Source organism: Oncorhynchus keta, chromosome 1, assembly GCF_023373465.1.
Source record: "Oncorhynchus keta strain PuntledgeMale-10-30-2019 chromosome 1, Oket_V2, whole genome shotgun sequence".
Classification (NCBI taxonomy): Eukaryota; Metazoa; Chordata; class Actinopteri; order Salmoniformes; family Salmonidae; genus Oncorhynchus; species Oncorhynchus keta.
In genome coordinates this window covers 69,936,269-69,956,348 of record NC_068421.1, presented here as the reverse complement: position 1 = coordinate 69,956,348, position 20,080 = coordinate 69,936,269, and the positions used below count along the sequence as shown (strand labels likewise).

Below are 20,080 nucleotides of genomic sequence, written 5' to 3'. Positions count from 1 at the left end.
ACATGTGACTGACAGGTCTCCGGTCCTGATCTGTGGTTTACATTACAGTCTGGTCAGGCTATCTCAAGGGCTTATTTCTCATTCCTGTAGTCTCACCACTCCATCTCTCACTAACAGGTACATCCATAATCCAAGTGACAGCCACGGATGCAGACGACCCTACGTATGGTAACAGTGCCAGGCTGGTGTATGCTGTGACCCAGGGCCAGCAGTATTTCTCTGTGGATCCTCAGACAGGTCTGATAGGCCTATAATACACACTCCTATCAAGCTACGTGTTATATGCCATTTGATAGCCATGATGATGAACAGACTACAGTATGCCCATGTGATCTGTAAAGATACAACATTGTGCACTTCTGTTTGTCTGTATGTACAGCCATAGACAGTCTACAGGTATTCTATGTACATAAAAGCTTGTGGGCATAGCGATATGTGATATTAAAGCAGATAACTCATCCTGGTACAGTCTGCTTGTCCCTTTAGCTGTCCTTGTCATTGTAATGGGGTAATTTACTGTCCTATGTCCTCTCCTTTTCCTCTCTGCCAGGTGTCCTACGTACTGCTGTAACTGACATGGACAGGGAGAGTCAGGACACCTATCTGGTAGTACTTGAGGCCAAAGACATGGGGGGGCACCTGGGGGGGATGTCAGGGACGACCACAGTCACTGTGAGGCTGAGTGATGTCAACGACAACCCCCCTCACTTCAGAAAGAGTGAGCAACATTACTGTTACTGTTTTGTTATTGGCATATGTCATGTATTACCGCCTAGTAATGCTCCATTTGTGTGTGTATGTGTGTGTGATTAGAGTGATGAAATGCCTTGTACTGTGGCACTTGTGATGGTGCACTGATCTCTCTGCTGCTAAGTGCACCTTTAGGGTGTCCTCTGCCAGGGTTGTCACACAGCAGCTGTGAGAAGAGACTATTGTGCGTTACAGGGAAAACATCCTCCTCCCTCATGTTGTACCCTTCCTGCGGTCTCATCCTGACATGACCCTCCTACATGACAATGCCACCAGCCATACTGGTTGATTTTGATTTCATTTTAGGCAGTGTTGCTTGATATGTACATGTAGCTCTTCCTTCATCATTGAATACATTCCATGAATGAGCTGCTTACCTCTTCATCATCATCATCACCATCGTATTCATCATCCTTATTATTATCATTGTCATCAATCTGAATGAATAACATCTTGAGATTGCTCTATTAGGGTCCTCAACAGCACTAAGCTAGCTCTTCATGAACAACAGTGAAAGATAATGTCAGTCTTTTCTTATCCAAGCGCTTCTACATTCTATTCTATTAATATTTCATCTAAAGTTCAGTCGTTTCTGCTCCAATAGACAATAAAATCACTGCCAAATATAATGCTCTGAGACACAATACATTCCTCTATACTGTGTCCCTATTTTTCTGACTTTCCCTCTACTCTCCTGCTGTCCATCTACTCTCCCTCCACTTATCATTACTGTAAACATTTTCCCTGAGGACTACTGGATGACTACTCTATCATTTTGTGGTCTAAACGGTATGTTTAGTTAGTCCATGCCTGTCACTCATCTGTGTGGTCTCGCTCTCTCTCTCTCTTTCTCTCTCTTTCTCTCTCGCTCTTTCTTTCTTTCTCTCTCTCTGTCTGTTTGTCTGTAGGTGCCTGGTCGTTCTCTATCTCTGAGCTGGCAGCACCAGGTGTGGAGGTGGGTCGCCTCTCAGCAACAGATGCTGATCTGGGGGATAATGCCATGCTGGAATATACCATCCTAGACGGAGAGGAGGGAGACACATTTAACATCACCGGAAGAGACCAAGAAGCTGTCATTGTACTAAACAAGGTGAGAAATAAATCATGGAGACCAGATTTATACTGCATTTAGCTCTTAATCAGACTCAAGTCAAAAACATCCACAATGGTGTAAAATGAGGGGCTAAACTAAGCATAGCTCCTCCATGGCACTCTTACCAGGAAGTTCATTCATTGAAAAACATTTAAAACAGCAGGACAGTGTTGCCTGCAGAGACTTCAGTCAGTCATAATCAGGCCTGGTAATAGGATGCTTTGAATAAATATTTGGTCTGGAAACAGTAAAAAAAAAAAAAAAAATGGTGGATCCTCAGACAGGTCTGAAAGGCCTATAATACACAAGCTACGTGTTATATTCCATTTGATAGCCATGATGATGAACAGACAGTATGCCCATGTGATCTGTAAATATATATATATTTTTTTACCCCAATTTCGTGGTATCCAATTGTTTAGTAGCTGCTATCTTGTCTCATCGCTACATCTCTCGTGTTAAGAAGCCACACTGCTTCTTAACACAGCACGCATCCAACCCGGAAGCCAGCCGCACCAATGTGTCGGAGGAAACACCGTGCACCTGGCAACCTTGGTTAGCGCGCACTGCGCCCGGCCCGCCACAGGAGTCGCTGGTGCGCGATGAGTCAAGGATATCCCTACCGGCCAAGCCCTCCCTAACCCGGATGACGCTGGGCCAATTGTGCGTCGCCCTCGGACCTCCCGGTCGCGGCCGGTTGCGACAGAGCCTGGGTGCGAACCCAGAGTCTGTGGTGGCACAGCTGGCGCTGCAGTACAGCGCCCTTAACCACTGCGCCACCCGGGAGGCCCTGGAAACAGTCATTTAACAGTTTTCCCTTGCAATCCTGTTGTGTGGAGTCCTGCAAATTTAAAGACATCCTCCGGAACATTGTTGACTACTAAGTATTTTTTAAACCTCCTGCTTTTGACCACGAAAATCCCTAATTTGAAGGCAACTGTTTTTCTGGACGCTGCTCCATTTTCCCCCGCATGGGCCAGACCCCAAGCAATTCGAGTTCAACCAATGAGCTTCAGCCCCTAGCCATATGAGTGACAGCTAGCAAGATGCACATGATGCACACAGAGCAGAGCGCGAGAGAAAATATGTGATGTACTACGCAATTTTTGGGGGACATATTTTGTCTCGAGTGCTCCTTTCTAACCTACTGGCTAAAAAGTATACAAGAGTTCCAGAGAATCCCTTTAATTATCTCAAACAAAACATTGTCTCACTGTGGATAACTTGAAAATAAGTAATAGACAAAAAGGGGATTCAAATACAATGGAATTTATGCACAACTAATTCATAAATTAAAGATTCCGACTAGCAGTTGAATTTAAATCACCAACTGGAAAATAGACTGTGAGCCTGTGTATTTTTCAGTGTGGTGTTGAGTACATGGGGCATCGCAAGCTCCATTTAACAAAGTTTGTGTGACAAGCGTGAGAGTATGAGATAGGATGAGGTGATGATGAGTGAATGTGGGAGCGAAATAATTATGGAACAAGGGTAGGAAAAGGGCATGATGAAAAGAGGGAAAGAAAGAGTGTTCGAGTTAGGGAGGGTGATAGAGAGGAAGCAAAGGAGAGAGAGAAATAATAGACAAAAATTGTAATAGAAAAGTATAGTAAAACATAATTGGCTGTATTTCTCTCCTCAGTTGCTGGACTATGAGAGTCGCAGTTCATTCTCATTCTCAGTGGAAGTTGTGAACCCCATGGTGGATGCACGGTTCCTACGGAAGGGTCCCTTTAAGGACTGTGCGACCGTATGGGTCATGGTCCTCAACGCAGACGAGCCCCCCCGCTTCTCCCGATCCCGTTACCGTCTGGACGTGTCTGAGAACTGTCCTCCTGTCTGCAGCGTGGGCCGAGTATCTGCTGTTGACCCAGACACAGGACAAAGCACAAACATCAGGTAGGCTACACTCACTTAGTCAGCCCGTCAGTCTGTCCGTCCATCTGTCTGTGTGTCTGTCACTCACACACATTTTCTTTACTCAAACTATTCTCTCTCCCCCTCCCCTCCCGTCTCTCTCTCAGGTACTCCATTGATCCCCAGTCTGACCTGGAGGCTCTGTTCCGTATTACTACTGACAGCGGCCTCATCACCACGGTGATGGAGTTGGACCGGGAGCGTAAGCAATGGCATAATATCACTGTCATCGCCACACAGAGAGGTATGAGGTTCAAGTCCTTTCAGACCCAGCTGCCCACAGACCATACCTTCACTCTGGCTTAGTACAGAGTCATGTTTTCCCTCACATCACTCATTGTAGCCCTGGTGATGGCTGTGATGAACTTGAAGTTAAACTCACTCGGCACTCCTTTCCTTTTCTAGACAATCCAAACCTTGTGACCAGGGTTGTGGTTGCCATAGAGACACTGGACCAGAATGATAATGCACCAGAGTTGGACAGACAGTACACAACATCTGTGTGTGACTCCAGTACCCCTGGACAGGTCAGTGCTGCTAACACTTACCCATGGAACTTTGACACTCCACTTTATCAGTCTGTCTTTCTATAGCCCTGCATGCTGAAAACCTTAATGCTAATTTCTGATTACAACCTTCAGTACAATTATTTGTAGAAGTCTTTGAAGATTTCCTATTCCTTTTATTGTGTCTCCTTTTGACTCAAGAGAAAATTGATGTCAGATCACTGTTTCTGTTTTTCTTCTTCACCTTATTGGTGTCGTGTTTCTCCAGAGTTCTTTTTCTCCATTGCCCTTGGCTGAGTTATTATTATCACATTTTTATCCAATGCCATTGGACACCAGCTGGCTGGTGTGTTTACGGACATATTCAATCAATCCTTATCCCAGTCTGCTGTTCCCACATGCTTCAAGAGGGCCACCATTGTTCCTGTTCACAAGAAAGCTAAGGTAACCGAGCTCAATGACTACCGCCCCGTAGCACTCACTTCTGTCATCATGAAGTGCTTTGAGACGGCAACTGCTCCACCTATAACCGTAAGGCTCTCCAGAGGGTAGTGAGGTCTGCACAACGCATCACCGGGGACAAAATACCTGCCCTCCAGGACACATACACCAACCGACTAGTCAAGGACCATATCACCTCCACCCAACCTGACACCCTAGACCCACTCCAATTTGCTTACTGCCCCAATAGGTCCACAAATGACACAATCACTCTGCACACTGCCCTAACCAATCTGGACAAGAGGAATACCTATGTAAGAATGCTGTTCATCGACTACAGCTCAGCATTTAACACAATAGTACCCTCCAAACTCGTCATCAATCTCGAGACCCTGGGTTTCGACCCCGCTCTGTGCAACTGGGTCCTGGACTTCCTGTCAGGCCGCCCCCAGGTGGTGAGGGTAGGTAACAACATCTCCACCCCGCTGATCCTCAACACTCTGGCCCCACAAGGGTGCGTCCTCAGCCCTCTCCTGTACTCCCTGTTCACCCACGACTGTGTGCCCATGCACATCAAGTTTGCAGACGACACTACAGTGGTAGGCTTGATTACCAACAACGACGTGACAGCCTACAGGGAGGAGGTGAGGGCCCTCGGAGTGTGGTGTCAGGAAAATAACCTCACGCTCAATGTCAACAATACAACGGAGATGATCGTGGACTTCAGGAAACAGCAGAGGGAACACCCCCCTATCCACATTGACGGTACAGTAGTGGAGAGTGTGGAAAGTTTTAAGTTCCTTGGCGTACACATCACGGACAAACTGAATTGGACCACCCACACAGACAGCGTGGTGAAGAAGGTGCAGCAGTGCCTCTTCAACCTCAGGAGGCTGAAGACATTTGGAGAGCTTCCTGTCGGGCTGTATCATCGCCTGGTACAGCAACTGCTCCGCCCATAACCGTAAGGCTCTCCAGAGGGTAGTGAGGTCTGCACAACGCATCACCGGGGGCAAACTACCTGCCCTCCAGGACACCTACACCACCCGATGTCACAGGAAGGCCAAAAAGATAATTACGGACAACAACCACCCGAGCCACTGCCTGTTCACCCCACTATCATCCAGAAGGTGAGGTCAGTACAGGTGCATCAAAGCGGGGACCGAGAGACTGAAAAATAGCTTCCATCTCAAGGCCATCAGACTGTTAAACAGCCATCACTAACATTGAGTGGCTGCTGCCAACATACTGACTCAACTCTAGCCACTTTAATAATGGAAATATTTATGTAATAAATGTATCACTAGCCACTTTAAACAATGCCACTAATGTTTACATACCCTACATTACTCATCTAATATGTATATACTGTACTCTATACCATCTACTGCATCTTGATGTAATAAATATATCACTAGCCACACTAGCCAACAATAGCACTTTATATAATGTTTTCATACCCTACATTACTCATCTCATATGTATATATTGTACTCTGTACCATCTACTGCATCTTGCCTGTGCCGTTCGGCCATCACTCATTCATATATTTTTATGTACATATTCTTATTCATTCTTTTACACTTGTGTGTATGAGGTGGTTGTTGTGAAATTGTTAGGTTAGATTACTTGTTAGATATTACTGCATGTTCGGAACTAGAAGCACAAGCATTTCGCTACACTTGCATTAACATCTGCTAACCATGTGTATGTGACAAATAACATTTGATTTGGAGTTGTGTGGCTGTAACCAGGTTTCCATCCAACCTTTTATGCCATTAAAGTACATCAGATAAAAAATGTAATGATGGAAATTTGTAAGTAAAATGTCCAGTCTGGAGCGTGAAGTCACGAGCTCTTTTGGACGGCTACTGCGTAGCAACTGTTCTTATTATACCTCAGTAGTAGCAACCTAGCGGTGCCAAAAGCCCTGGTCTGACCTAGAAAGCCTATGTAAATTACGATCATCAGAATGGCCAAACACCCCCAAAAATTGACCCCCATTTTGGGATTCAAAATGGGCTTATTATGATCAAATTCGATCCCCACGGTGAATTATTTTCAAGTTCGCTACAAATCGAGATTAAATAGAGATCCATTCTGACTACTACATTTGTTGTCACGCAGGACTACATGCTGACCCAGACCAATCATGGGCTGGTAGGCTACAATGAGGTTCCCAGTAAACTCTCTCAGGCAGGATGAAAAGAATTACATCAACCTTGATCCTGTGCTAGTTACTGTGACTTTCACCATGATTTTATGGTGCCATTCAAACCCATTCAGCAATATCAAAGATTTTTTATAAATAACCCAAGATAGACCACAGCCTGTTGTTTCCAATGGGAGCAAATTAATCATAGTGGGCAAAACAAGCAAGGAGGTGGGCCAAGCCAAGCACGAGCTCACGAGATCCTTTTGGAATGTTCTAGCATGTATTTGAATATTTACGTTAGGAAACGCCTACTCTATGAAGTGAGCGTGTGCAATAACTAAATTCGCCCTTGCACTCCTACTAAACAATAAAACTTATTGAAACTTTAGCAAAGGGTAAAGTTTACCAAACTTAGTCCACTACAGATTATAGTTTTCAGGAAAAGAAAACTGTATTGAGATCAAATGTTTCATTGATGAGAGAATTAGCAGAATGACAGCCAAAATCCATCTCTCTCCATCTTCTCCCACTTCTGGCCACTGGGCCATTTGTTGGTGAGGGAAAAAGTCAACCGGAGGCTTCAGATTTATACATCTGTTGAAATATCTAGCTCATTGTTCTATCTGTGGCAATATGGCGTTCTTCAAATTCAAATACTTCCGTCTTCATACGCCATCGAGAGTTTTCCAAAGGAATAGGATGACGCCAGCGCTATCACCATCTACTGGCTTTAATGTCAATGCTTCATGCACAGAATTTTATCCGCAACAAGTCAATTTGATGGAATCACATCTCTGGTGGGAAAATGTACATATATTATTTATGCAGATTTTTGAATATTCGTATGAAAATCTGTCGCCAATTGGATGGAAACCTAGCTTGTGAGGTCCAATAGAAGTTCTCCTCTCTCTGCTCTGTCTCGCAGGTTGTTCAGGTGGTGAGGGCAGTGGATAGGGACCAGGGAGGACAGGGCGTCACCATCCACTTCAGCATCCCTCCAGAGTTCAACACTGCTCTAAACCTCACCATCAGGGAGAGTGGAGGTGAATTCTAGCTATGTTCAACCTCTATGTCAAGCTGTCACCCTCCTCAAACCCCTTATGTCAAATCAGAAATTTTGCAACTGGATTATCATTGACAATATGCTTATTTTTATTTTACATGCTTGATGACAGTGCGCCTGCATCTTATAGTAACGATATAGGCCTGTTGAAATTAACTGAAATTCATATTATGACGTATAACTGGAGAATGGAATTCATGTACAAGTGACCTGATGACTGACTTGAGTTTCTGGTGTTATTGTCTTATTCAATCCCAGGTGCAACAGCCAGCCTTGTTCTCCAGTCGGCATTGCAGCCCCTCCCTGACTTCTCCTTCTCCCTCCTCACCCTGTACGTGCCCATTGTGCTGCGGGATGGGGCGTCTGGCCTCACCAACACCGGGACGGTCACCGTGAACGTATGTCCCTGTCTGAGAGGGGGCATGCGGGCCGAGGAGCAGGGGAGACAGAGGGACAGGGGCTGGGAGAGACAGACGGTATGTCTGCCACGGCCCTCAACCTCACCATCACTGATCTTCAGTATGGTCACCCTGCTGGCCCTGCTGGCCTGTGTCACTACACTGCTAGGTAAGACTTGAGGTCTACTGTCTGATGTATAGTACACATGCCTGTTTCTACTGTTCTCAGTATACTGCCTGTGTCTGTCTGTCTGAAGATCAGTATCCCGTGAAATGGACTGCAGTGTCAGTTACGATAATATATAATATTTACGATAATATTTACGATAATGTGCCTCTCTCTCTCCCCCAGTGGTGTGTGCTCTGTCTCTGCGGCATCAGAAGCAAGACTCCCACTCCCCATTTGAGGAGGAGGATGTGAGGGAGAACATCATTACCTACGATGACGAAGGGGGAGGGGAGGCAGACACTGCTGCCTTTGACATCACCGCGCTCCAGAGCATGCACAGAGTAGAGAGCATGCAGGACAGCAGGAACATGTGAGCTGTGACGTCTGTTTGTGGCCGTGTGTGTGTGAGCATGCGTGAGGGAATGTGGGCGTGCACATGTCTCTGTGTTGCTCTGCCTTATGCTCTTGTCTTCCCCCAGATGGTATACCCAGCAGAATCAAGCCAGGGACATGACGTACAGCTGGAGCCGGACCCCACACTCTACTGCGGACCCACAGCGTCCAGGCTCAGCCCCTGTATACGGACGCCTCTGCTACAGCATTCACACCCTGCCTGTCCTCAGAGACAAGGGGAAAACACCGTTCCAGTCAGGTCTGCAGCTGGCCAAACCGATGGGAACCTATGGGCTTCCTGGCAATCACATGGATAATAACTCCCTAGTCATCCAGAACCAGGGCACCTTTGATCTACTGGAGCCTGAGGCGATTCATCTCAACTCTGCTGAGCCATGGTTCCCCAGCAGAGATGGACCAGAGATCTGGGTGGCTAACAGTAGACCCACAGAAAAAGAGGGAGGCAGGGAGACCAACACTGACACCCAGCAGCAGCTGCATCCAGAGCAGGGCCCAATCAGAGTCAGATATTAGCTTTCATATATAATGGATGTAACAATGTTGTTATTATCAACCTCAGCTGTCTCAATATTATTTTTGTAAATTTCTCAGGCTATTTTTCATTTTAAAGTATTTGATAATCGTTATAAAAGTATTGTGTATTTCCTCCCCAGACACAGCCTGAGTCTGTACTGACAGATGAAGCACTGGTTCTGACCTATTCTGTCCCAAATGGCTCATCCTCTCAGAGTCACAGCAGCAGCATCTCTTCATCAGAGCAGCAGGAGAACAATCCAGACCTCATTCCCTCCCACACTACCACCACCACCACCACCGGAGCTTCTAGCTCTGCAGTAGAAAACACAGACACAGATTCCTCTTCTCTCCCCAGCTCAGAGAAGAATGAAGACGCCGTTGGTGTTAGCCAGATAAATACTAATCACATCCACACTAATCTACTGGGGGACTCAACATACAGCATTGTGGGTTCACTAAACCAGGGCAGTGGAGGGATACCTGTGACCGGGACTACTTTGTATCCAGGCAGTGCAGAATTCCTGAACATGTATGCGCTGAGTAGGAGGGACCTGACCCCACAGCTACTACCCCTCTCTGGAGGCATGCTGGGATACGGCAGGGGGTGGGGTTGTGAGCGGGGACTGGTGGCTGACATGGCAGGGGGTGGGGCTAACTGTAACTCCTCCCTGCCTGTGAGGATGGAGGATTTCCTGAAGCACCGTCTGGACCAGGTGACCTTAGACCTATCCCAGCCACCCTACGACTCACTGCAGACCTACGAGTTTGAGGGGGGGGACTCCCGAGCGGGGTCGCTGAGCTCACTGGAGAGCGAGGGAGAGAGAGAGGAGGAGAGGGTGAGGGAAACAGTAGACAAGTTGGACCAGAAGTTCCAAAGGCTGGTGAAGATAATCAAAGAGAGAGAACAAGAAAAGGAGTGTGACAGAAGGTCAGTGGAGGAGGAGACACTGGTAGGAGATAGAAGCCAAGGTTTGGTTGTCAATGACACAAGCAAAACAGAGTGTGGGTGAAGAAAAAGAGGTCTCAAGGTGTGATTTTTAGAGAACCTGCGAATCAAAGACACTGAGTAGCAGTTTGGAAAGGAGAGAGAAATTTAAAAGCAATACGAGGGTGTTATGCACAACTTCAGAGAGAAAGTTCTGTTCAATGACTAAACTTCCTGCTCATTGGCAATGCAGCACAGCAGAGACATGCCAGAGGATCCATTCAGCACACCTCATGAACTCACCCTTCTGTGTTTATTAAAGAGCATATAAAATCCATCACTTTTAGACTTCTCTTGTAAATGATATGAATAATTCACTTAGCTAAAGTTATGAAAAATTAACTTTCTGAAATATTGATTCCCAGCCCTGAAAGCCACATTGTTGGAAAATAGGCCTCATGAAAAATGTAATGGAATTGTGATATTTAATATTGATAGTTTAATAGGGGCACTCTCACTCAGAATACTGTGTTCCCAAATGCATCATTTAAACTGAATTGAACCAATTTAAAAAGCACACTTTACATGGAGTTAATATAAATATATAGGCATGACTGAAGAATCTGTCCACATGACATCCAGTCAAATGGATACTGTTCTGATGATAACATCTTAGTAGACACACTGTTGCATACAGGTGCTATGTTGCTTCACAATCAGGAGGGAGCTCCTCTGAATTGAATTGTGTAGCCAACAAGCTATGTATTGAGTAACTCCCAGTAATTATAATCACAGTAGTAAATTCTATGAAACACTATGCAATTTGCACACATACCTGAGATAATATGTCCTTGAAGGAGCCTTGTAAAAAGTGTAATGTTTCCTACTATAGCGACATGATTATGTGCATTTTGTAAATATCAACCTCTGCAAATGTGGTGATTATTCAGTGGAGGATTTCACACAAACCAAGAAAGCGTCCCTTTATGAGTAACACTGTCATTATTTCATTCACTGAATACAAAAAATGACACCCATAATTTGAAGTGATTAAATGGTTGGTGTTGAATATGTCTTGTGACATGTTATTTCCCCCAGATAGTTCAGATATAACATTTTGGGCAATATAAACCTGTTCATTGATTTTAGGGCTGTAGTGATATTCTGGTCTGCTTTCATATTTGCAACCCCTCCTACTACACAAGCTGGCTCTTTCTTTAAACCTGAGATGGAACTGGGAAAACATACACACGCAATCTTACTGTTGACTATACTATGAATAATTTAACTGAAGAATGATTCATATGACCACCAATCAATATTTCCCACCAAAAGATCAAGATGATCTGATTTGCAAACAATATGGCTCATTTCTACTACTACTGCAAAAAACTCATCGCTTTTAGAATGAGCTATTAAAATGATAACAATGTTACTTTCGATTACTATGTGACGACTACATTTAGCATAGACCAGGAGCCTTGGTCAAACTGACATTTGTTTGTTCCACCAGGCCTCTATGTGATCACCAAGGGGAATTAAATCTCAATCAACCAACCATCTTAATGAGAATTAGATTTGTACTTGATACATTTGACAAAAAAATCCTTAGTTCTTTGGGTAGAAAAATTAGATGTGGAGATTGTCCTGGGGCTTCTAGGAAGAATAGGCAATGTGAAAGAGGAGTAAATTAAAACTATGAATGAATATTCTAAGGCTAAATTAGAGAAAATAACAGTGCATAAATTATAGAACATGCGAGTTGAGTATTGAACATTAATATCAAAACTAATGACAAATTGAATACATAATGATGATGGGGCGGCAGGGTAGCCTAGTGTTAGAGCGTTGTACTAGTAACCGGAAGGTTGCAAGTTCAAACCCCCGAGCTGACAAGGTACAAATCTGTCGTTCTGCCCCTGAACAGGCAGTTAACCCACTGTTCCTAGGCAGTCATTGAAAATAAGAATTTGTTGCCTAGTTAAATAAAGGTTAAAAAAAATTGTTTTTAAATACCACAACTATGTACAGTTAATATGGAATAGAGAATAAATTCATATGGCAATAAGACAAAATGAAGCCAGCTATATTCATTTTTTTTTAAAGTATATATATTTTTTTAAATATTTTCTCTGCAACAGTAATAATAAGCATAATATAATTGGTCAAATTAAAAAACAAGACAGAGAACATTATTTCATGTACCTTGAATTCCAATTCAATACATTTATAACATATTGATTGCTCTGGCCCTGGCCACCCTTGAAGTATCGTTGATTATACACATAAAAAGCCATGAAGAAAACATTCGTCCATCTTCTCAAACATTGAATGAAGTGAAGTAATGAGGTTTGAGATCACAGCCTGGAGTTAAAAAAAAATGCTATATGAATCAGGTTTGTGGCAGTACAACAATGTCCCAAGAGGTAAAGTATACAGTGGCTTGCAAAAGTATTCACACCCTGTAGCATTTTTTCCTATTTTGTTGCTTTACAATCTGGAATTAAAATCGATTTTTGGGGGGTTTGAATCATTTGATTTATACAACATGCCTACCACTTTGAAGATGCTAAATATTTTTTATTGTGAAACAAAAAAGAAATAAGACAAAACATTTTTTGCCTTGAGCGTGCATACCAATTCACCCCCGCAAACTCAATACTTTCTAGAGACACCTTTTACAGCAATCATAGCTGCAAGTCTCTTGGGGTATGTCTCTATAAGCTTGGCACATCTAGCCACTGGGATTTTTGTCCATTCTTCAAGGCAAAACTGCTCCAGCTCCATCAAGTTGGATGGGTTCCGCTGGTGTAGAGCAATCTTCAAATCAAAATCAAATCAAATGTATTTGTCACATACACATGGTTAGCAGATGTTAATGTGAGTGTAGTGAAATGCTTGTGCTTCTAGTTCCGACAATGCAGTAATAACCAACGAGTAATCAAACCTAACAATTCCAAAACTACTACCTTATACACACAAGTGTAAAGGGATAAAGAATCTTTAAGTCAGAACCACAGATTCTCAATTGGATTGACGTCTGGGCTTTTACTAGTCCATTCCAAGACATTTAAATGTTTCCCCTTAAACCACTTGAGTGTTGCTTTAGCAGTATGCTTAGGGTATTGCCCTGCTGAAAGGTGAACCTCCATCCCAGTCACAAATCTTTGCAAGACTGAAACAGGTTTCCCTCAAGAATTTCCCTGTATTTAGTGCCCTCCATCATTCCTTCAATTCTGACCAATTTCCCAGTCCCTGCCGATGAAAAACATCCCCACAGCCTAATGCTGCCACCACGCTTCACTGTGGGGATGCTGGGGTCGGGGTGATGAGAGGTGTTGGGTTTGCGCCACACATTGTGTTTTCCTTGCTGTCCAAAAAGCTCAATTTTAGCCTCATCTGACCAGAAAATCTTCTTCTATATGTTTGGGGAGTCTCCCACATGCCTTTTTGGTGAACACCAAACGTGTTTGCTTATTTCTTTCTTTAAGCAATGGCTTTTTTCTGGTCACACTTCCATAAAGCCCAGCACTGTGGAATGTACGGCTTAAAGTGGTCCTATAGACAGATACTCCAATCTCTGCTGTGGAGCTTTGCAGCTCCTTCAGGGTTATCTATGGTCTCTTTGTTGCCTTGGTCCGTGAGTTTTGGTGGGCGGCCCTCTCTTGGCAGGTTTGTTGTGGTACCATATTCTTTCCATATTTTAATAATGGATTTAATGGTGCTCCGTGGGATGTTCAAAGTTTCAGATATTTTTTTTATAACCCAACCCTGATCTGCACTTCTTCACAACTTTATCCCTGACCTGTTTGGAGAGCTCCTTGGTCTTCATGGTGCCGCTTTCTTGGTGGTGCCCCTTGCTTAGTGGTGTTGCAGACTCTGGGGCCTTTCAGAACAGGTGTATATATATATACTGAGATCATTTGACAGATTATGTGACACTTAGCTTGGACTTTATTTAAGTAATTATGTGACTTCTGAAGGTAATTGGTTGAACCAGATCTTATTTAGGGGCTTCATAGCAAAGGGGGTGAATACATATGCAAGCACCACTTTTCTGTCATTTTTTCCATTTCACTTTAGCAATTTGGGCTATTTTGTGTATGTCCATTACATGAAATCCAAATAAAAATCCATTTAAATTACAGGTTGTTATGCAACAAAATAGGAAAAACACCAAGGGGGATGAATACTTTTGCAAGGCACTGTATGTATTGCATCAACTCTGTCCTCAAGTCCTCATTTTGCACCCTGGGAGAACTGCAGAAGCGCTTCATTGACTAATTTCATAGTCACTCCTTCAGGGACCAGAACACAGTGCACACCTGAGAGAGAAACCAGAGTTCAGGGACCAGAACACAGTGCACACCTGAGAGAGAAACCAGAGTTCAGGGACCGAACACAGTGCACACCTGAGAGAGAAACCAGAGTTCAGGGACCAGAACACACACCTGAGAGAGAAACCAGAGTTCAGGGACCGAACACAGTGCACACCTGAGAGAGAAACCAGAGTTCAGGGACCAGAACACAGTGCACAACTGAGAGAGAAACCAGAGTTCAGGGACCGAACACAGTGCACAACTGAGAGAGAAACCAGAGTTCAGGGACCAGAACACAGTGCACACCTGAGAGAGAAACCAGAGTTCAGGGACCAGAACACAGTGCACACCTGAGAGAGAAACCAGAGTTCAGGGACCGAACACAGTACACACCTGAGAGAGAAACCAGAGTTCAGGGACCGAACACAGTGCACACCTGAGAGAGAAACCAGAGTTCAGGGACCAGAACACAGTGCACAACTGAGAGAGAAACCAGAGTTCAGGGACCAGAACACAGTGCACACCTGAGAGAGAAACCAGAGTTCACACACTGAGAGAGAAACCAGAGTTCAGGGACCAGAACACAGTGCACAACTGAGAGAGAAACCAGAGTTCAGGGACCAGAACACAGTCAGGGCACAACTGAGAGAGAAACCAGAGTTCAGGGACCAGAACACAGTGCACAACTGAGAGAGAAACCAGAGTTCAGGGGACTCAGGGACCAGAACACAGAACACAGTGCACACCTGAGAGAGAAACCAGAGTTCAGGGACCAGAACACAGTGCACAACTGAGAGAGAAACCAGAGTTCAGGGACCAGTGAACACAGTGACCAACACAGTGCACACAGAAACCTGGGAGAAAACACACCTGAGAGAGAAACCAGAGTTCAGGGACCAGAACACAGTGCACACCTGAGAGAGAAACCAGAGTTCAGGGACCAGAACACAGTGCACACCTGAGAGAGAAACCAGAGTTCAGGGACCAGAACACAGTGAACACACACACCTGAGAGAGAAACCAGAGTTCAGGGACCGAACACAGTGCACACCTGAGAGAGAAACCAGAGTTCAGGGACCAGAACACAGTGCACATCTGAGAGAGAAACCAGAGTTCAGGGACCAGAACACAGTGCACAACTGAGAGAGAAACCAGAGTTCAGGGACCAGAACACACACACCCAGAGTTCAGGGAGAAACCAGAAACCAGTTCAGGGGAACACAGACACTGAGAGAGAAACAGTTGCACAACTGAGAGAGAAAAGAGTTCAGGGACCAGAGTTCAGGGACCAGAACACAGTGCACAACTGAGAGAGAAACCAGAGTTCAGGGACCGAACACAGTGCACACCTGAGAGAGAAACCAGAGTTCAGGGACCAGAACACAGTGCACACCTGAGAGAGAAACCAGAGTTCAGGGACCAGAACACAGTGCACACCTGAGAGAGAAACCAGAGTTCAGGGACCAGAACACAGTGCACAACTGAGAGAGAAACCAGAGTTCAGGGACCGAACACAGTGCACACCTGAGAGAGAAACCAGAGTTCAGGGACCAGAACACAGTGCACAACTGAGAGAGAAACCAGAGTTCAGGGACCAGAACACAGTGCACAACTGAGAGAGAAATCAGAGTTCAGGGACCAGAACACACCCGAGAGAGAAATCAGAGTTCAGGGACCGAACACAGTGCACAACTGAGAGAGAAAGCAGAGTTCAGGGACCAGAACACACCTGAGAGAGAAACCAGAGTTCAGGGACCGAACACAGTGCACACCTGAGAGAGAAACCAGAGTTCAGGGACACAGAACACAGTGCACAACTGAGAGAGAAACCAGAGTTCAGGGACCAGTGCACAACTGAGAGAGAACAGAGTTCAGGGACCAGAACCTGAGAGAGAAACCAGAGTTCAGGGACCAGAACACAGTGCACACCTGAGAGAGAAACCAGAGTTCAGGGACCAGAACACAGTGCACACCTGAGAGAGAAACCAGAGTTCAGGGAGTTCAGGGAACACAGTGCACAACTGAGAGAGAGAAACCAGAGTTCAGGGACCAGAACACAGTGCACACACTGAGAGAGAAACCTGAGCACAGAGAGGAAACCAGAGTTCAGGGACCGAACACAGTGCACACTGAGAGAGAAACCTCAGGGACAGAACACAGTGAGAGAAACCAGAGTTCAGGGACCAGAACACAGTGCACAACTGAGAGAGAAACCAGAGTTCAGGGACCAGAACACAGTGCACACAACTGAGAGAGAAACCAGAGTTCAGGGACCAGAACACAGTGTTCAGGGACACCTGCACAACTGAGAGAAACCAGAGTTCAGGGACCAGAACACAGTGCACACCTGAGAGAGAAACCAGAGTTCAGGGACCAGAACACAGTGCACACCTGAGAGAGAAACCAGAGTTCAGGGGACACAGCAACAGAGAAACCAGAGTTGCACAACTGAGAGAGAAACCAGAGTTCAGGGACCAGAACACAGTGCAGAAACCAGAGTTCAGGGACCAGAGAGAGAAACCAGAGTTCAGGGACCAGAACACAGTGCACAACTGAGAGAGAAACCAGAGTTCAGGGACCGAAACCAGAGTTCAGGGACCAGAACACAGTGCACAACTGAGAGAAACCAGAGTTCAGGGACCAGAACACACCTGAGAGAGAAACCAGAGTTCAGGGACTGAACACAGTGCACACCTGAGAGAGAAACCAGAGTTCAGGGAGAACACAGTGCATCAGAAACCAGAGTTCAGGGACCAGAACACACCTGAGAGAGAAACCAGAGTTCAGGGACCGAACACAGTGCACAACTGAGAGAGAAACCAGAGTTCAGGGACCAGAACACACCTGAGAGAGAAACCAGAGTTCAGGGACCGAACACAGTGCACACCTGAGAGAGAAACCAGAGTTCAGGGACCGAACACAGTGCACAACTGAGAGAGAAACCAGAGTTCAGGGACCAGAACACAGTGCACAACTGAGAGAGAAACCAGAGTTCAGGGACCAGAACACACCTGAGAGAGAAAGCAGAGTTCAGGGACCAGAACACAGTACACAACTGAGAGAGAAATCAGAGTTCAGGGACCAGAACACAGTGCACACCTGAGAGAGAAACCAGAGTTCAGGGACCAGAACACAGTGCACACCTGAGAGAGAAACCAGAGTTCAGGGACCAGAACACAGTACACACCTGAGAGAGAAATCAGAGTTCAGGGACCAGAACACAGTGCACACCTGAGAGAGAAACCAGAGTTCAGGGTAAGTTAAAGTACTTGTGTTGTTATCTCCTTTTGGTGCGAATGGTTTATGCAATATACAGTACTTGCTAATTTGCTATACTTCAAAACAGATGTCATGTCAATGTCCATGGTCAACTCATGATATGGAATCATTTTAAATCATCTATATTTTGACCTTCCCTGTTGTGCATGCATTTTAATGACTTTACGAAGTTAAAGTGGACTTTATGAAATTATAAATTGGTTTGAGTTGAGGTGGAAAGTTATGAAAGTTGTACCTAGTCGGCTGACTGCTGTGATGTTCCTGTGTTCGTCATCAAAGAACATCATCTCACTGAATTTGAATCCACTGTCTGCCTGGAGCCTGAACAAAGACACAATGAGAGTGAGTTCTACTATAAACACTCTTTCACGGCCAGACATGAACACAAACTTCCATCCTCACAGAAGAATCGTCCAGTGGTCGTGGTCGTTAACGCTGCATTCACATGCTAGAAATTTCACATTTGCTAATTTGTTTAAACGTGGCACGTGATTAACTACAACCAGTCAGAAATGTCAGAGTTTCCTAGTTCCAACTAGCACGTGAACACGACAATCTCAAATTCAGACACTTACTTTTTGAAGTGAGGGACCTTTGACCCCGGGTATATTTCCTTGAAGGATATGTATTGGTTGAGATTGAAGAGGGACAACAGCTGATTGGCTCCATCTACCTCATCTGTGCTGAGAAATATAAATAAAATGTTGATTTATAATGGCATGTTATTTCAAACAATCATCAAGAGGCTAAAAACAGAAATGCCCGTTGTCTAAACACATTTTACATTAAAAACATTTTTAATCAGATTATAATATAGCATGATTTTGTTTTACAATTCGTTGATCACTGTATGAACTGACCGTGATGCCACTCCAATCTGGATCCCTTGGTCATGTAGAGAAGTCAATATGTCCACTGTTTCGGGGAACAGTTGGATTTTCTCCCTCCTTGCATTCAACACCACTCCCCTGTCGGGAAAGGCAGATGAGATATTATTTGAAATTTGAAAAGACATGGCTGATGTGTGTAAGAGTTGGAAGGGAGAGGATTTAGAGAAAGATATAGCCTAAAGCCATCATTAGCTTGATACTCAACAAGATTTTAACCAATAAACTCACTCTTTGTCTTTGTGAAATTGTGGGTCCACATAGCTATTCACCCAGAAGGGCCAAAGAGTATAATCTGAGATAAGGAAAAAACAAAACAGAGATGATGGAGGATGACAGAAACACATGACAGACAGCCAGACAAGCTACTTTAGCTGTAACAATATTCTTGTTCTGCTTTGCAAGGTATGCTATTTGTTGAGTCTTCATTCTCATAGCATTGCTAGCTAGCTACATAGCTAGATAAAGTTAGCTAGCTAACGTTACAGTAGTTATATTTTCAACTTACCCAGGTCAAACACAACAAACTTTGGTTTGGACATATTTCCTGAGTTAAGCAGTAACTGTTTCAATTCTCTAGTAGCTAACTGACCCTGATAATCGTAAAATATACGACAAGCTAGCTACATACAGTGTGGTAGTTGTGGTTATGTGCTCAGAAGATCTAGATGCGGAAGTAAAAGTACAAATAGATCACATTGGTAGCTATACCAGTGATACTTTGAGGAGATGGGGAAACTACATTGGAATCGTATCTGCCAGAGCACAGATTAACTGATGAATTTACGAACGCAAAACATCCTTTGAATATGACATGTGTCAGTAAAGGTTGACAAAAAACGGAATTAAATTGTTGCTTGCAACACAGTTACAGCCACTAACGCTCTAGATAACATGAACACAGCCTAACTAGTTATGCTATGGCGAGCAAAATTGTGAAGTGTTCTCAATGTCTGGAAGTAATTTACGTTCGCAAGCTATCAACCCCCCCCCCCCAAAAAAAAAAAAAAAAAAAAAAAAAAAACTAGTAGGCTATCCAACTTTAGTCAGTTACATTGGGCGCTTGACTGCCTTTGGTATGTTCGTAAATTCATCAGTTATTCTGCGCTCAGGCACACTCAGGCGAGAGTGCTCTGAAATCGGAGTAGATAGACAGAGCGAATTTACGAACGCACCCTTTTTGAGGTCAGAACGCTCGGATCAACACTGAGCGCTCGCTCAAAAACCCAACATTAGCATGAATTTCGT

General features: G+C 44.5%; 2 protein-coding genes across 53 annotated transcripts in view; one reads left to right on the top strand and one right to left on the bottom strand.

Annotated features, from left to right (window-relative positions):
- LOC118392150 (desmocollin-2-like) overlaps positions 1–20,080 on the top strand; it is a 115,427-nt gene that overhangs the window by 24,410 nt on the left and 70,937 nt on the right. For 2 of the 3 annotated variants that reach the window (XR_008062631.1, XR_008062641.1), the window contains 11 exons: positions 118–237; positions 551–718; positions 1,659–1,840; positions 3,486–3,742; positions 3,868–4,004; positions 4,166–4,287; positions 7,788–7,905; positions 8,184–8,492; positions 8,676–8,862; positions 8,972–9,407; positions 9,560–12,244. Coding sequence is in view for 1 of the 3 variants with exons in the window: in XM_035783826.2 (XP_035639719.1) it covers positions 118–237; positions 551–718; positions 1,659–1,840; positions 3,486–3,742; positions 3,868–4,004; positions 4,166–4,287; positions 7,788–7,905; positions 8,184–8,492; positions 8,676–8,862; positions 8,972–9,407; positions 9,560–10,432 (2,909 nt within the window). In the remaining 2 variants the exon portion in view is untranslated. Of the gene's footprint in view, positions 1–117; positions 238–550; positions 719–1,658; positions 1,841–3,485; positions 3,743–3,867; positions 4,005–4,165; positions 4,288–7,787; positions 7,906–8,183; positions 8,493–8,675; positions 8,863–8,971; positions 9,408–9,559; positions 12,293–20,080 lie in introns of those variants that run through there. The other variant, XM_035783826.2, reaches the window with a different exon arrangement.
- On the bottom strand, positions 12,437–19,825 carry LOC118392159 (magnesium-dependent phosphatase 1-like). Of its 50 annotated transcripts, none has more exons than XR_008062720.1 (13): positions 19,341–19,822; positions 19,064–19,127; positions 18,806–18,913; positions 18,521–18,628; positions 18,181–18,266; positions 16,552–16,639; positions 16,396–16,438; positions 16,104–16,234; positions 15,675–15,717; positions 15,103–15,146; positions 14,973–15,059; positions 14,799–14,885; positions 12,437–14,672 (listed from the first exon to the last, which is right to left on the bottom strand). XR_008062720.1 is itself a non-coding variant. In XM_052459437.1 (13 exons), exons 1-13 carry the CDS (start codon positions 19,372–19,374, stop codon positions 14,640–14,642), a joined length of 999 nt encoding a protein of 332 aa, XP_052315397.1. In that variant the 5' UTR covers positions 19,375–19,825; the 3' UTR covers positions 12,437–14,639. The 50 variants fall into 50 exon arrangements, 46 of the variants coding, with proteins under 46 accessions (XP_052315397.1, XP_052315392.1, XP_052315393.1 ...); XM_052459437.1 differs by lacking the exon at positions 15,103–15,146 and adding an exon at positions 15,413–15,456 and having other exon boundaries at positions 14,799–14,972; positions 15,017–15,059; positions 19,341–19,825; XM_052459432.1 differs by lacking the exon at positions 15,103–15,146 and adding an exon at positions 15,413–15,456 and having other exon boundaries at positions 12,437–14,759; positions 14,842–14,972; positions 15,017–15,059; positions 19,341–19,825.

Bases quoted from the DNA above. Each gene is read 5' to 3' on its own strand.
- LOC118392159 (XM_052459432.1), bottom strand. From the start codon at position 19,374: ATGTCCAAACCAAAGTTTGTTGTGTTTGACCTGG. The intron at 18,629-18,805 runs GTCAGTTCATAC...TATATTTCTCAG, and splicing joins CAGATTGGAGTGGCATCACG to CACAGATGAGGTAGATGGAG. The intron at 16,640-18,180 runs GTACAACTTTCA...TTTCTCTCTCAG, and splicing joins CACAGCAGTCAGCCGACTAG to GTGTGCACTGTGTTCTGGTC.